At 32.8% G+C, this 17,211-nt stretch overlaps 3 protein-coding genes across 3 annotated transcripts; 2 read left to right on the top strand and 1 right to left on the bottom strand.

Annotated features, from left to right (window-relative positions):
- Window positions 1-4,550: 4,550 nt before the first annotated feature.
- LOC123718521 (selenoprotein K-like) lies at window positions 4,551-7,367 on the bottom strand. Its single transcript, XM_045675108.1, has 4 exons — window positions 7,215-7,367; window positions 6,661-6,736; window positions 5,394-5,471; window positions 4,551-5,114 (listed from the first exon to the last, which is right to left on the bottom strand). Exons 1-4 carry the CDS (start codon window positions 7,231-7,233, stop codon window positions 5,021-5,023), a joined length of 267 nt encoding a protein of 88 aa, XP_045531064.1. The 5' UTR covers window positions 7,234-7,367; the 3' UTR covers window positions 4,551-5,020.
- Window positions 7,368-8,061: 694 nt separating this feature from the next.
- Window positions 8,062-9,289, top strand: LOC123718561 (rhythmically expressed gene 2 protein-like). Its single transcript, XM_045675175.1, has one exon. It carries the CDS (start codon window positions 8,244-8,246, stop codon window positions 8,973-8,975), a length of 732 nt encoding a protein of 243 aa, XP_045531131.1. The 5' UTR covers window positions 8,062-8,243; the 3' UTR covers window positions 8,976-9,289.
- A 496-nt stretch (window positions 9,290-9,785) lies between these two features.
- LOC123718475 (ephrin type-B receptor 1-B) lies at window positions 9,786-17,059 on the top strand. The gene has a single exon (XM_045675006.1). It carries the CDS (start codon window positions 10,166-10,168, stop codon window positions 13,202-13,204), a length of 3,039 nt encoding a protein of 1,012 aa, XP_045530962.1. The 5' UTR covers window positions 9,786-10,165; the 3' UTR covers window positions 13,205-17,059.
- The last annotated feature ends 152 nt before the right edge of the window (window positions 17,060-17,211 follow it).

Here is a 17,211-nt window from a genome sequence, read left to right as displayed (position 1 = left end):
ATCTATAAACCTACAACGCCATCTACAACAGCCATACAACGCCATCTAGTCCATATGTTAAGTATTACAAGTTCCTAATAACTAGTTCCACCTGGTTCATTTAGTTTTCTACTTAAATTATAGAGGGCGCTTTTATTAAAAAATACGAATCAACTGAACTCAAACTCAAAATAACTTGAGTTTAATAAGAGAATAACTAACAGAAAAGATGTTAAATTGATTCTAAATTCACATTTACTACTAGTCCTAGCTAGTTAAGGACGTAGAGCGGGCAAGAACTGGCAAGAAACTCTCCGCCACTCGCTCTTTTAAATCGCCAAGTTTTGAGTCAAACGAATGGACTGCAAATCAATTCCAAGGATTAGGCTTATATAAATATTCGTCAAATTTATAAAAAGCTATAATGATTAATTTACGTTTAACGAGAGTTTTTAATTTATTCATTGATAATTCTTTAATTTTGCTAGAGAGTTTGTTGTAAACACGAGTACAATTTCCAAATACTCGTAAGGAATGTTTATGTTCTGGAGTCTGGTTGGTCGTACACTTATATTAGTTGTTTCCAGTTTTATGCTTTTGTTTTCAAGTCGTTTATATTTTTTGTACACACAACAAGGCTTCAAGAATATATTGGCCAGATAGTGATAACTTATTCCGTACCGACTACTTTAGTGAAACACAACAAATACTCCAAACAGCCTGCTTCTGCAGCATCACCCCACAATAGGATACCGTAGGACAAAACATTGTGAAAGTCGCTATGATGTGATGATGTTGCTACACAATTTTATCAGTACACTGTCGAATTTTCTTCCAACCCCCACATTCCCGTTCTTGGCCTTGCCGGGTCCATGTGCCAACGGTCAGGTGACCAATGCTGCTGCGGGCATCTCGTCCTATCGTGTAGATGCCTATGTAGGACTGGGTGCCTCCACTGATCGCATTTAGTTCCTGCAACATATACATGCTAATTCAACAGCACTTATCACATTAGTTATTTTTCTAATACCGCTCGATATACAGCATACATCTTTATGTAGATTTTGAGAAAACATTTATTTTGTTAACTCTGATAAACATCTAATTTTGGGAAACGCTACTGTATTAGCGTTTGGAACAAAGACTCGTCCGCGAAGCGAAGGTTGTCAAGATATTCAGCGTTAATTATTGTATATTTTCCCAGTTTAGTTTCCTGAAAACAGATTCCAACAATTAAATAAAAATGTTGCATAAGATTGGATCCCCTTTCATTCTTTTATGCGGTTCACCTGTTGTCTCCAGGTTAATGGTGGCTTTGTTAACCATGCTTCATGAGTTAGTCGTGTTTAACCTATATATATATATATATACCCTTATTATCGATTACCGTTTCCCCAGTTCCTTTTCAATAGCCTTGCGGTAGACTTTCCAGTTTCATTTAATTTATTTTCTAATTACTTTGTAGACTTTAAAGTTTTATTATTTAATGATCTTGTTCTTTTTATGCTTTTTAAACTAGTCCTTTTCTGTATTAATTACTTTATGTACGGTGTTATTATATTTCCTTTTTTTATTTCGTTTCAGCTGTTTACTAACCGCTTCTTTTATACTTCGTATGAGTTTTTGATAGTTCGACGTCATCGAGTTGTACCTGTCAGCAGTAGGTCTAACAGTGAAGTTATGACCGTAGTCCGTTCTACACACATAATCGCTGGTATGGGCCCATTCACGTATTACGTGAGCAGGTTTTCTGTCATTTATCCCCCAAGGACAATAGGAAGGGGGACGCTTGCTCTTGTAGGCAAAGCTCTCAAAAATAATATTACATAAACGTATTATTTTTTGTAGGAATCCTCCAAAATGCATTTCGATTTCGAGCATAGACTATGGTATGGTACCCATAGGTAATACGTGTAAAAAAGTAAAAACTTACTGTGGACGTAATAACCAAATAAGATAATCAAAGAATATATGAAGCCTAACGCCTAAGCCACCCTAGTTAGGCGTTAGGCTCGGTAAAATTGCCAAGTACTACGATTGCAGCGGTGGAATCATTATGGAACAAGGAGTCTGCAGCCAAGACCAAATGTCTTTGAGCCGATTAATTTCGGTATTATCGTCGCTGTCTACGCGCAGCCATTGAATTGATAGGTCCTTCATGTATCACGAGGCGACGAGAGCAAATCTATAATATAAAAATGAATCGCAAAATGTATTGGTAAGCGCATAACTCTACAACGTCTGGACCAATTGTACTAATTATTTTTTTAAATGTTCGTTGAAGTCTAAGGATGGTTTTTACGGCGAGAAAAATTCGAATAATTTCCAGGAAAACCCTAAAACAGCCCTTTTCTTTTTCCCATACAAATGTTTTGTAAATAAAATGTTGAGTCAATTTGAACTTTATTGCTATGTAATAAAGTTCATATTAAATTACAACTCACTGTTGTCTAAGCAATGTAGGTGTGTTCCTAACGTTTAATCATTAGTACTGATTTTTATTTTGGTTGGCTTCGCGATATTATTTTATTTTAGTTTCGACATACGACGTTTTCACGTCACTACATCCATCAAACAAATCGCGTTAAAAAAGTTTAGATTTAATTTTTTAATTATTAATTTAATATCCCTATCTGTGCAAAATTATTTAAATATGTACATACCTACTAATAGGAAAATATCCCAGTCGGGGTTATTTAGTGAGTCACAGACAGCAAAAAGTAGAAATTAGTGGTTCGAGATCATCTGGATCAATAGTGAAAATGGGCGTGCCGCAGGGTTCCATATTGGGTCCCTTTTTGTTCCTTGTTTATATTAATGATCTCCCGCATATGATGTCTGAGATATCGGAAATTATCTTATTTGCTGATGACACTTCCCTCGTTTTTAAAATCAATAGGAAAGATTCCAGTCCAGTAAACGTCAATGATAGCTTAGTAACTCTATCGAAATGGTTTGCCGCGAATAATTCTGCTAAAACTTCTACTTTCTCACTGCCTAATGTCACCCCAGTAGGGCTTAACGTAACTCTCGATGGTGACAAACTTGAAGTCATCACTGAAACCGTTTTCCTGGGCATAACCATTGATAGTAAATTACAATGGGGAGCTCACATCGCAGCATTATCAGGTAGACTAAGTTCTGCAGCTTATGTAGTCAGAAAAATAAGACAGCTTACTGACGTTGCTACAGCTAGGCTTGTATATTTTGCTTACTTTCATAGCATAATGTCCTATGGTATTCTACTGTGGGGCGCAGCGGCTGACGTAGATGCCATATTCATTCTCCAGAAAAGGGCAATTCGTACAATTTACAATCTTGGCCCCCGCGAGTCTCTGAGAGAATTATTTAAAGAAATTAATATACTCACGTTGCCTTCCCTTTACATTCTAGAGAATATCATGTTTGTTCGTAAAAATTAGCATCAATTCACTGTCAAAAGTGTTATTCATTCTATAAATACCAGGAATAAGCATAAAATAGTAGTCCCAAAATACGGATTAAGAAAATCGAATAAATCGTTTCTTGGGAATTGTGTCAGATTCTACAACAGGCTTCCGAAGTGTGTAACTGATCTTACGACTAAAAAGTTCAAAAACGTCATCAAAGGAATCCTAATTAAAAAAGCGTATTATAAAATCCAAGACTATGGTAATGTATGGCGCTAATTCATCTCTGCATGTGCGGCTTCCCTGGCAACTTGCGCTGTGCAAGTGTGTGTATCTCATTTTACACTAATAGTAAAAACTCAATTTTCTTTTGCATTGTATAGAATCTCTGTATACCTTGCATTATATAAACTTCTCAGCCGATTATTACTATTGTAACCGAGTCTTTGTAAGCTAAACCATTGTTGAAAAGAGTGTCCATGGAGTTTACTGCCGGTTCTTCTCCATGAGACCCACTTTTTGGAACCGTGCAACTAGACGTTTCATAAGAGCCTGCAAAGGCCTATTTGAAATAAAAACTTTTGATTTTGATTTTGACAGAAGAGTGGCCAAAGTTCATGGAAGCGAAGATACTTTGGTCACCCGAGCTGAACCTCACACATCACCCTATCATCAGGGTAACGGTTCTGTTCAGGAGAATTTTTGCGCCGACTATAAAATTGGTAGGAACAAAAAACTGCCACATTTAAATCTTTTTGACAGAACGAAGTCTGTGGGGTCCGCTAGTATCCTATAAAATCATTTCAATTTCTCTGAATTATATCGTTTTGTCTGGACATTAAAATTAAGGGACTCTAAAAGTCTATCCCTTCTCTTCAAAATAAATACATTATAACTTAAATCAAATCTGCTGAATATTTAAGTATTACTAACTAATTTTGCATTTTAAAGTTTTAACGTATAAATTACTAAAGAAATGATAATTAGTCTAAATTGTTCGCGTGATCAAAATAATGTTTTTTTTTTTAATTTTATAATGATCCTTATATATATCAAAGTAGACCTAATATTAAAGGTATCAAGGAATTAAAATTACAAAAATGTTAAAATTAACTATATTACAAATAACATACAGATCTATACCATTTTAATTATTACATATAACCAAACTAATAAGCAAGTTAACATAAACAAAAAGCGGGAATTAGATAAAGAATGTTTTGACTCTTAAAATTTAAGATTAGTTCTAGTTTTAAGGATATTAATTAAAAAATATATTAATAAACTGTTTGGGAATAAAACGTATGGCTATTTATTTCAAATTATATGGCTCTATGGTGTTAGAAAGTAAATGTATACTGAGGACGAACTGAGCAATATAACGCTTACAGAGGCTTTATAGTTTATACGGTAATTTTGTAATTTAAATTTAGCAAATTTATTTTTATGAAAGTACACGGAAATTTATAGTTGAATGTTCGGGGTAAGATTCAGAGTGGAGACTTAGAAAGAACTGACTCCCACATCTCCGATTTTAATATCTTAATACTCCAACCTACCACTCAGAATCTTGGTTAGCCTCGGCCTAAATTTACAGTAATTATCAAAATCACGTAAAATTTTACATTAATTAAATTAAAAAACATTTGACGTTAACCACAGCCACATCCTCCAGTTGGCGGCGGAGCAGGCCCTGATGATGACGGACCAAAACCTCCGTACTTTCTAGTTGGTGGCTTTGGTGGGCTAAAAAAAGGTACCAGCTATATTAAAAAATGGAATAATGAGATAACAGTGATAAACCAGCATTTAAATGTGAAACTCAGCCCTTAGGATACCCTCAAGTGTTAAAAGTCTTGCTAAGCACTGATGAAATAAATCATCATGAGAAAAGCAATAGATCTAAGGACATCAAACTTTTGTGTATTTTAGGAGTGACATAATTATCTATTACTTTATTTTAGTAATTACAGTAAATATTCAAAATTTTGTGCTTTATAAAAGCCAATCAGATAAAATACATACCCACTGCCAGGAGGACGAAAATCGGTAACATATTTATTTCCATGTTTATTAAAGTTGGGATTGACTAATGTTTGAAACCTATAACCAAAAATAAAAAGATTTTAAGCAATCACTATAATTTAATTCTATCAGAAAGAGCAGAGGCTCACTTGATAAGCTTTGAAATATTTTGACAACATGCCAATATTATTAGAAATTAGATTTATATTCATCCTGTCTAAAATTATTGAACAAGTCAATATTAATTTGTTTGTAATAATTACAAATACGAGCCCGAAGATGACGCTCCTAAGGTTTAGAACTCTTAATTTCGTCAACGTCATTGAACGTCATTTGATTTACACATCTCCTATTTATTTTATATCTTCAATTAATGAATATGTTGAGTAAAACTTTGTTAATTATGTAAAGGACAATTTGTCAATAAAAATGCACAATTGCAAGGCTATGACAACCCGAAATTTCGCAGCCTAATTGGGTCGACAATTATGGTCTACGTTGCTGTGATGAGTAGTTACAAATGAGTTATGGATAATAGTATAGATTACAAAGAAGTTGGCTAGAATTAGTTTTGATTTATTGATATCATGAAATAATGTAAGAAAAATCTATAAAAATTTTACTTGATTAGAAAAAATACAAAAAATTTATATAATCTAGTCTAGTTCTGTCTAGATTCTGCTTATGAGCCTTCTGGCAGTGTGAGGGTCCATGAACGACGGTATCACTAAATATCAGGTGGGCCTCCGGCCCGTTTGGCTCCTGTAACATAAAAAATAAATTAAACTTGGCTTGAAGATTTTTTTTAGAAACAACTGTTTACTTAGCTCTCTCACAATGCATAACAACTAGGAACTTATTTCATAGAAACAGAAAAATAGTTCACAAAAGGAGCATGAACTCACAAATAGTTAACAGAGTCACTTTCTAATGGATATACATTTATTAACCAAGATCTCAAAATTAAAATTACTTCTGTATAGTAATTATTTATTTAGTATGATAAAAACTTTAATTATATTTATTTCAAAATATATTGTGGAGTGTACCCAAAATAAATTTACATCAGTTTGTATGGAATGTACTCATTTTGCCCACTTATGTATCCAACTTTGCTTGTCTTGGCTATAGATGGATTCAACAAGTCAGAGGTAAGCAGTCATAACTGCTTGCATTGCTATGGGTGTGTATAAATTTACTGAGAGTAGAAGGAAAATGTCTACATTTTTGTTACCATTATTATAATTCACTTTAAACAATTACTTACAAGTAATAGAAGAAGTTTAGGAAGCCCCAGAACCATTTAAATGAAGTAAAAGGAGCTTTGTCTACAATACTACCATCTGAAAACAAATATGTAAAACTTGTAAGCAATATTAATATCAAGTCAACAATAAATAATTCAATAACTACACTAACCTAAGTAAATTGAATCAAATTTAGTTTAGATGATCTCAATTCATAATTCAGGTTAACACGCTCATAATTTATCCAGATTCGAGTTATCAAAAAAACTTTTGATGTGACTCCTGAGCACAAAACACCATTTTAATTTACAGAAAGACAGAATTTTACAAAGTTAAATAAAAATCATAACAACATTACGATATATTTACGATTCGGAAAGTAAATTTGATAAAAAAAACTACTTTAACACAGTGGACATTAGATTAAAAATAAGTGGGAGGATAACATAACGAATACCATTATTTTCAAATATATTATTAAAAGAATGACGTGGCCTCAATGATCAAACAATCTATTGCATAAATCTCATAACTTCAATAACTCAAATTAATATAAAACATAATGTTTATTTACCTGAATTTACGTAAACCATATTGAAAATTAATACACCAAAGAATTAGCAACGCGATTACTGAATAGAGTTTTAAATGAATAGTTTAACATTACTTTGTTTCAAGTGTTGTCAAATTGTGATACAAATAAATTATGGCAAAAGCAATATAATACACATATATTGGATTAGTGATCACAGAACAAGTAGAAGGGAACATAGTGATTGCCAAAGACCAACAAAAATAAATTTTTTCTCTATGGATCTTCCCAACAATAAAGCTTTTCTCGGCGGGTACCATCCAAAATCATCTCATCTTCTAATCATACCTGTCTAGTTTCTAATTCACTTACTAGATAAATAATTAAGGTCGAATCTAGAATTCATGTAAGGCTGGTCACAATGTCAAAAATTATGAATGAGGTAGTTGTAGAGAAGAATATGTGGCCATAAGCGCCCGTACTTTGTAAGTTCCAATAGCAACAGCAATACTGTTCCCGATTTTAGTATGAAAGCTCGATGAATTTTTATCAATATCCGTAACGCCTATTGTCGTCGGAATCAGAATGCAGTCGGTATCGTTATTGGATGATACACAGTCAGGGTACTGTAGTTATTTATTATTGTTGGTATTGACTTCATAGCCGATTTTACACAACATTTATCTGTGATTTTTGTACTACAGATTACTAATATAAATGAAAACTGCAATTTATTTTAATGCACTTTACCAATTTATGCTGGAACATATATTATCTTGTTATATATATAGCAAGATAATATATTCTTATTAGGTTCATGCTTATTATACATCATAATATGTAAATAATATATATTTCTTTAGTTACTAAATATAAGTTTCAACTATAAGTTATAATATATATTTTATATATCAATTTTAACAAATGTCATTTAAATTCCTCTACTGCGCAATTTCTTTTCTCATTGAATAATAGTACCGGAAGTCTTTATATTTATTGGTAAAGTCCTGAAACCTTTAATAAGACTTGCTTGTTTACGTTTGTACAACTGCATTAATCAATAAAACTATAATGAAAGGTAAAGTTAAACTGATAACTTTTGATGCTACAAATACTATACTAAAATTTTGTGTATCACCATGGAAATTTTATGCAAATGTAGCAGAAAAATATGGCTATCAAATACATGAAGATGAAATTAAGAAACAGTTCCTACACACTTACAAAACGTTGACAAAAAGGCACCCTAATTTTGGAAGAGAATCTATATTATGGGAAAATTGGTGGAGAGAAATTGTTCAAGGAACTTTTAAAGGGAAGATAAAGGATAATGAGCATATTAAATGTATTAGTAATAAACTTATACAAGACTATAAGTCATCAAAATGCTGGTGTCCTGCAGATGGTGCTGTTGATATTTTAGAACATGTAAAGTCACAATGTTCTGATATAGGGATTGTGTCTAATTTTGACCCACGTCTACATGAGATATTACAGAATTTGAATTTGAGTTCATATTTCAAGTTTATTCTGACGTCATACGAAATTGGTTATAGCAAACCTAATATAAAAATCTTTGAATCAGCTATTGAACATAGTAAATTAAATTTACTTACAGATGAATGCTTACATATTGGAGATGATTATGAGAAAGATTATCTTGGGGCTAAAAAAGCTGGATGGCAAGCTATGCTTGTTACAAACAACACTAGTGGCCTAGGTGACATAAAGCCGTTGCACTGTTTCAAAAATTTACATGAATTGAAAATGGCAATAGGAAATTTAAGTAATAGTACAAGTTGAAAGAAAACACTTTTTACCGGATTGAAGCGATGTATTCTTATAAACTTATAATTATGACACCGTAACCATGCATGCTGTAAAGCAAACTAAACTTCAGAAAATTTTTTTATTTAAAATTATGTAAAATAATTATAAGTTTATAATAATACATAGCTTGAATCTGGTAAAAAAGTGTTTTCTTTCAATGTGTAAAAGCTATGTTAACAAAAGACAATACTAATTGTACAAGTTTAAACTATCAATAAGTGCAATGTTGTTTTATTGTGAAAACCATTTATTAAAAAAATAGGATTTGTATTTTTATTATTGGAGCTTGCAGCAAAAATATTTAGTAATAGTTATTTATTGTAATAAAAGTTTTAAACCTTATTTTGAATCTGTCGCTAAGTTCATTTTTACACCAAATCCTTTGTCTTTACTAATCACTTGATTCTAGAAGTAAAGCATTTTTAAAGTATCAACTACTTTATTTTATTTCAAGTAAAAGTTTAAAATTCCCGCTATATATGCCATAAACAATATTAAAAGACAAAATTATTTAGTATTTGTTTTACAGTTAAAGGTGTACTAAATTTATAATCTGCATTTCTAAAAAAATCTTAACATGACTAAACAACATAATCACAAAGGAAATATCCTTTACATCCAAAAATGATTACGTACCTACTTATCAGTCTCAAGTATAATCAAACGTATTTGGACTTTCTTACAGTAGATGTCTGTGGTAAGAACTTCACCACAGCATTCTTTAGACCATACTAGAATGTGTTTTTGCTTATTCAATCTAGCAACATTTGACATTCCTGCGCGTCCATGTCAAGAAAGTAAGATTTCGTATGTGTAGCACGGGATCAATATAAATTATATCGCGAATTTTCACTTAAGAGAGTGCCGTTTTTTATAACCGTCAGCTTCAAACAGAACTTAATGTATAGAAGTGTAAATTTAAAAACATTTAATCGGTGTGATATCTCAAAATCTCTATTCCACACAATACAACGTTGTAGGAAAATGACGGAGCGGTCTCGTCTTTTATCCCCGACAAAGTGAAGTGCTACCCCAAAATACTGTACATTCCTTAAAACAGTGAACTGTTAATGATTATGTCGTTGAAAAGTTGGATTTTTGTGCATTCGATTGTTTAAACCAGTTAAGTATTATTTTGGTGTTTTTATTGTTATGTCGTCGAGATGATGTGGTTTCACATAGCGGTGGCGGCCGCAGTTATCGCTACAATTAGCGTTCAGGGCGATCAAGTGATGCTTCTTGATACCACGACTGAAAATACTCTTGGATGGACACGTTACCCCTACGGTGCACAGGCGAGTACCCCCGGATGGGTAGAAGAATCTTACACCAATTTTGAAAAGCATATTAACTGGCGATCGTATGTCGTTTGTGATGTTGCCCACCATAATGTAAACAATTGGCTTTGGACACCATTCATTGAAAGACGAAACGCCAATCGTATATACATCGAGATTAATTTCACCATCCGCGATTGCTCTTTATTTCCGGGAAATGCACTGAGTTGCAAGGAAACATTCAGTCTGTTATATTATGAGTTTGACGTCGCAACACGCGAACAACCACCATGGGAGCCAGAAAGTTATAAACTTGTGGGTAGAATAGCAGCTGGTGAAGGCAGGTTTAATACAAACTCAGAAGTTGACATAAATACAGAGGTAAAAAGCATAGCTGTAACAAAGCGAGGAGTATACATAGCATTCAGAGATCAAGGTGCCTGCATTTCTATTTTAGCAGTTAAAGTTTATTACATTACATGTCCTGAGGTAAATATAAACTTTGCAAAGTTCCCAGCAACCCCTACAGGCCGTGAAGTAACTGTCATTGAACAGGCCAATGGCACCTGTGTTGAAAATGCTGAAACGGCTCAAGGTGAGTCTCCTCCAGTTTATTTGTGCAAAGGAGATGGAAAATGGACTTTACCTAGTGGATCATGCAAATGCAAAGGAGGCTATGAACCAGATCACACCAACCAAGTTTGTAATGAATGTGCCCCCGGGAAGTTCAAATCACATACTGGTGATGAAGCTTGTATGTCATGCCCTGATAATTCAGAGACTACAGCCCATGCCTCCATTGAATGTAAATGTATACCAGGCTTTTTCCGAGCCAAGAAAGACCCTAAGAATGTTCCATGTACTCAACCACCAGGTGCACCTGACAACCTAACTGTAACATTTGCTGATCAGTTTTCAATATCTCTAGCTTGGCATCCACCACATAAAACAGGTGGACGAGATGATGTGACATATGAAGTTCGATGTACAAATTGTGGGCCCCATGTAGAGTATAGACCATCTTCAAATGGTCTTAATCACACTCGAGTCACTGTGATGGGTTTAGACCCAGTTACTGAATACAAATTTCAAGTTTTTGCTGTTAATGGTGTATCAGACTTAACTGGTGATTCTCCAAAGAAAGTTGAAATAACTGCTATAACAGAGGCATCAGTAGTGAGTGTAGTCTCCAAATTAAGAATAATTAGTGTAGAAAATGACAAACTTTCTTTAGTATGGACTCCTCCTCCTGTAGATGTAACTGATCCTGATGATACAATTGAAAGCTATGAAATAAAATGTTTCCCGAAAGATAACAATGAAAGAAGTGCAAATGTGACTGTTAAAATAACAAAAGAACCTCATGCAGTTATTACTGGCCTGAAAAGGGACACTGAATATGGAGTGAGAGTCAGAGCTAAAATGAAGCGAGGGTGGGGAGAACTAAGTGGAATTGTGTATGCGAGAACAGGTGCAGGATTGGAACCAACATTGGTTGTTAGTGAAGAAGAAGGGGCCCGTGTACGATTATTTGCTGGTGTTATGGTTGCTGTGGTTGTTATCTCTGTTGTGGCCATTATTGCCACAGTATTATTTTTGAGGTCCCGTGCTGATGATGAATGTGACAAGAAACAGCCAAGTGACTGTAATGCACTTAATTATAGAAACGGAGAAGTATATACGGGACCAGACAGACCTACAAAAACAAGTAGTAATGCAACAACACCACTCTTTGCTGGTACGGGATCAAGGACATACATTGATCCACATACTTATGAAGACCCAAACCAAGCTGTTAGAGAATTTGCTCGTGAAATAGACGCATCTTGTATTACTATAGAGGCCATAATTGGTGGTGGTGAATTTGGTGATGTGTGTCGAGGAAAATTAAAATTACCTGCATGTGGTCAAGAAATAGATGTGGCAATCAAAACACTAAAGCCTGGTTCAACTGAAAGAGCTCGCCGAGATTTTCTTGCTGAAGCATCAATTATGGGGCAATTTGAGCACCCTAATGTTATCTTCTTACAAGGGGTTGTTACAAAATGTAATCCAATAATGATTATTACAGAATTTATGGAGAATGGGTCATTAGATACATTCTTACGAGCAAATGATGGTAAATTTCGTGTGCTTCAACTGGTTGGCATGCTTCGTGGAATAGCAACTGGAATGCAATATCTATCAGAAATGAATTACATTCATCGTGATCTTGCTGCTCGGAATGTATTAGTTAATTCCCAATTAGTATGTAAAATAGCTGATTTTGGTTTATCACGAGAGATTGAATCAACCGCAGATGGAGCATATACAACTCGAGGTGGGAAAATTCCAGTAAGATGGACAGCGCCTGAGGCAATAGCATTTAGGAAATTTACATCTGCCAGTGATGTTTGGTCTATGGGGATCGTTTGTTGGGAAGTAATGAGTTTTGGAGAAAGGCCCTACTGGAATTGGAGTAATCAGGATGTTATAAAATCAATAGAGAAAGGTTATCGCCTACCAGCTCCAATGGACTGTCCTGAAGCTGTTTATCAACTGATGTTGGACTGTTGGCAGAAAGAACGTACTCATCGGCCCACCTTTGTAAGCATTGTTAAAACATTAGATAAACTCATTCGTTGCCCAGACACATTGAGAAAGATAGCTCAAAATCGATCAACTGATCCATTAGCGGGAGATACACCTGACTTAATCCAATTCTCATCTGTTGAAGAATGGTTGGAATGTATTAAAATGTCAAGATACATTGAGAAATTCAGAGCTGCTGGAATAACAGATATGAATGCTGTTGTAGATCTCACTGTTCACCAACTGACCTCTTTGGGAGTTACCTTGGTTGGTCATCAGAAAAAAATAATGAATAGTGTTCAAAGCATGCGGGCACAGATCCGTGTAAGTGGGCCATATGGGTTTCTTGTGTAATAACAAGAATGATGTCTTTGATAATAATACTCAATCTCCATCTGTCAAAAAGTGATTGTCACAGTGATTAAAATTAAGAAATGTAATGCATTTTGTATATTTTTCTAAAAAACTGTCCTAGAAGTAGGGTTAATATAATAGTATTATGGACCTTCGGATGGGTGGAAAGTTAATTCAGTGTTTTAAAGATACCATTACTCCAACTGCATCAGTTTTGTATCTGGGGCCTAATTTATATTGTTTTATCTAAAACAAAGCTTTATTAAGCTGCCGTCTTTAAATACAACGAAAGCATTGCCATGTTTACCTAATGCAATAAATCTGTTATAAAATTGAAACAACAGATATATAAGCAATTGTGGTAGCTATTTTGTGACTGAAATATAATTTGTGATCTTATTTATATAAATTTTAGTTTTAAGATTTTATCTTTGTCAGTAAAATTTTGACAAAGAAACATTTTTTTACATATAAACTTATTTAGTTTAGAAAGATTTAAATAGAATTGTATCAATTTATCGACATTCCGATGACATATATAAGAAATTATATGTTAATTGTAGGTAGCTAAATTCACTGTCCTGGTGTGCATTTTGTGTAAGTGGAACTTGTGAAAGTATTTTATTATATTATTCTTTTTTAAGAAAATATAAAATGCCATAAGTGTCTAAATATAATAAAAGTTTGTTCTTGTGAAAATCTCCTTTATAATTAGATGAACTTGCCTTTTATATTTCAACTTGTGATTATAATGATGTACTTAATTAACATATAAACTTGCCACAACAACACATTTATTTTGTTGTATTTTTATTTGCTTGTATATATGGGTGGAAGTTAGTGTAATGTTTACATTTTCGCTATTAAGGAGTACATGCTAATGGCTGTGTATAATAAAATCTAACAGTTTTTATTTTCATTTGCAAATAGTCTACAAAGAAACACTTTTTTATACCAATCACCACTCAATCATTAATTATTATGTGTTTCAAGTGTAAATTTTTAATCTAATTGATACCTTTTAATTTGATAACTCTATATTATGCTAGATCTAATTATTAGATACTAAAGTTTTCAATATATTTGTAATAATTTTTACAAGATGATTAGAAATGGACTAAAAACATTATACTGCCAATATAGTTGTAAGAGCTTCGCCTAACGCTTGTGATGGTCGTTGTTTGAATATAAGTTGTAAATGACAGCTATCTACGTAATTTTTTTAAGGTCAATCAAATGCTTAGTGATTTATTTTGCTTTCAGCTGATTCAGTGTAACGTTTCTATAATTAGTGTCCAACAGCTATATTTAAATGATATGTATAACCGTTGTATATTGTTTTTTTTTATATACATCACATTGAATTTTTTGAAGACGTCACAAAATGGATTGGGGAGCGTTCAAGTATTATGTAGCGAATTTCCTCTTGTAAAACGTTACGATGCGGGGCGGGGATTGAATTACGCGTTATTGTTAATACTATTTTCGACTTTTCAGTACTTCACACCACATAATGGTAACTTTTAGGTATAAAGATTCACTGGGTGGTCACGAAAACATTATTGGGTACAGAAAATGTTACGGCGCGTTTCATGTGTTGGGAATCAGTCAAGAATCTCCAAAAATTGCTTGACGTAATACTTGAACGCTCCGTTGGTGGCATTTCGATATTTGAGTCAGTTAAAGTGAAATACAATACATTTGTTAATAATTTCTTAAAAAACTATTTATTATGGGAATGTAATATCACTACAATTGTTTGCCTATTATTATGTGCCGATTGATATAATACGCAAAAGCTCTTACTCAGATTAGAGAATTGCACCATGTGAAAACTTTGTATGTTTGGGTTAAAGGTAGTAGGTTCATTCACGTTTCTTAAAAGTTGCAGGAAAGGCTTTTAAGTCTGAGGCAAAAAGGTAAGCTCAGTTTTTGTTAACAACTCGAGTCTTAGGAAAAAGGAAGACAGGGTTGTCTCTTCTCTCTATGTAGAGTCTAAAAGTTGTATTGGCTGTTAGATTCACCACACAACATTTATTTTATAAAAGCCGAGTTGTCAATTACTGGAACTGAAGCAAAATAACTGCATTGTTAAAAACATACACATTACATTAAAAGCTTAACTAAAAAACTTTTTGCCACATTGTAATTTTGGACGCTAAATTTTATAACGAATAGGGCAAGTAATCCATGACCTTTGTTAAATAATTTATCATGCGTAAAACACGTTGAGGTCTTCCATTGGCTTTGCTTTAGTGACTCAGGTGTAATAAATACAAATTGTGCTCGTATTTGCTTAGCTCAATATTATTGCTGTTGTTTTCAAATCGTTTAGAGTAAATGTCTTTATTTACTAATAACTTCATTGTAATATTGTTACGACTAGATTCCTTTAAACATAGTGCAATACGTCTTCATATATGTATGATATTGAACAGTTATATGACTGAACACGTTTATTTCAATGCACATTGTTCACTCATAATATACATGGCAAATATACCTTTAAAGATAACACCAAATCAGTATCTTTTAGAAATGATTCATATAGCAATAATAAAAATACGTATTAATAGTATATGATAAAAATGTATTTACAATCTTTATTGTTTTTTATAGTTTAGTGAATAGAATCAAAGGTTCGGTATTATCAAAGAAAAAAATATGCATTACGCCATTCTTCTACTTATTTAATATTTCCTGACAAGCCGCTCTGTTAGTGATACTATTTGAAGGTTCTTGTTTTAATAACCGATTGGCTAATATATAAAATATTTTACTTCTATATACTGGAAAGCCTAAAGCAATAAGCAAGGTTCTAGAACTAACTTGCAACTATATAATTTGTAACAAACACTTTTTGTCCGCATATGTAAATGTAAATATGTCCGAAATACCCTAAAGTTATATGATATGAATTTTGTTAGTCAAGTTTGGGATACAGTGATAGTCTTTGTGAACTAATGCGTTTCAAAACAAACGTTATTTTTATATTTTTGTATATAGATATTGTTTAAACTTATTTGAAAATACGTGATTCATTATAGTAATCACCGCACTCAAGAATATTTCTCATAATTTAAAATCATATTTGCATCTTACGAATACTGTAGCATTGGTCAACATAGTGTCCACTATGCTTTCAACTACCATTATTCGTAAGATAATAAGAGGAACTGTCCATTCTTAAATGTATTTATATTCTAAACTGACGTACTTAATCTACACCCTACTCCGTCATTCATGTATCAGGTGTTCAATTATATTTTTAGGTCTTTGCCCTTACATTATTTTTATGTAGAATCAATTGAATGAAGGGAGACTGGTGACGCATTTCTACCGGTTATTGATATAAGATAGTATATGTATTTCATGTCCTAAACTTTACATGTGTTGTAAGGTTGGAAGCCATACTCGTACTTTAATGAGGACTTAGTTATAACATTGCTTGTGCGCATTGACGTAGAACTTAATGTTATATAATTATCATTTACGACGACGATGGTATAGTTTAACAGTAGAACACCAATCATAGCCTAATTAATTGTAATTCATAGCGGGATCTTTAGATTTATTTGTAAGATTTTTTATGTCTAGAATACGGGGTAGGTACATCGTCTAAATATTGAAAATTTAACAAAAAGTTGTTACATATTTTTGAGGATAAATAATCTCTATGTTTCTATTAAAACCATCTTTCGTTTTAAATTAAAATAGACGATGAATACGCCCTGTTTACATAGTATACAGAAATAATATAATTAAAGTATAAAATTAGGCAGTTAATTTTTTTAAAAATTGGATTAGATACGAACAATGGAAGCTTGGCTATAATTTATGTAATAAACTATTGATAATAAATTTATTGTTTTAATTGATATTTCTATATCAAATGATCTTAAATAGACAAAACATCGGGGCATTTAACAAAATATTTTTTATTAAGGTTATATTGCAAAGTGAATATTGTAATATATCTGGTAATATTTTGGTATTTACTTCAACAT

Source organism: Pieris brassicae, chromosome Z (genome assembly GCF_905147105.1).
Source record: "Pieris brassicae chromosome Z, ilPieBrab1.1, whole genome shotgun sequence".
Classification (NCBI taxonomy): Eukaryota; Metazoa; Arthropoda; class Insecta; order Lepidoptera; family Pieridae; genus Pieris; species Pieris brassicae.
This window is presented reverse-complemented; position numbering and strand designations above follow the sequence as displayed.

What these genes read in the sequence shown, in the direction of transcription:
- LOC123718521 (XM_045675108.1), bottom strand. An exon ending in CTAAACTTCTTCTATTACTT is followed by an intron (nt 5,472 to 6,660) that starts GTAAGTAATTGT and finishes TTTTGGTTATAG; the next exon opens with GTTTCAAACATTAGTCAATC. An exon ending in TTTCGTCCTCCTGGCAGTGG is followed by an intron (nt 5,115 to 5,393) that starts GTATGTATTTTA and finishes ACCTTTTTTTAG; the next exon opens with CCCACCAAAGCCACCAACTA.
- LOC123718475 (XM_045675006.1), top strand. Translation starts at nt 10,166, where the DNA reads ATGATGTGGTTTCACATAGCGGTGGCGGCCGCAGTTATCGCTACAATT.
- LOC123718561 (XM_045675175.1), top strand. Translation starts at nt 8,244, where the DNA reads ATGAAAGGTAAAGTTAAACTGATAACTTTTGATGCTACAAATACTATA.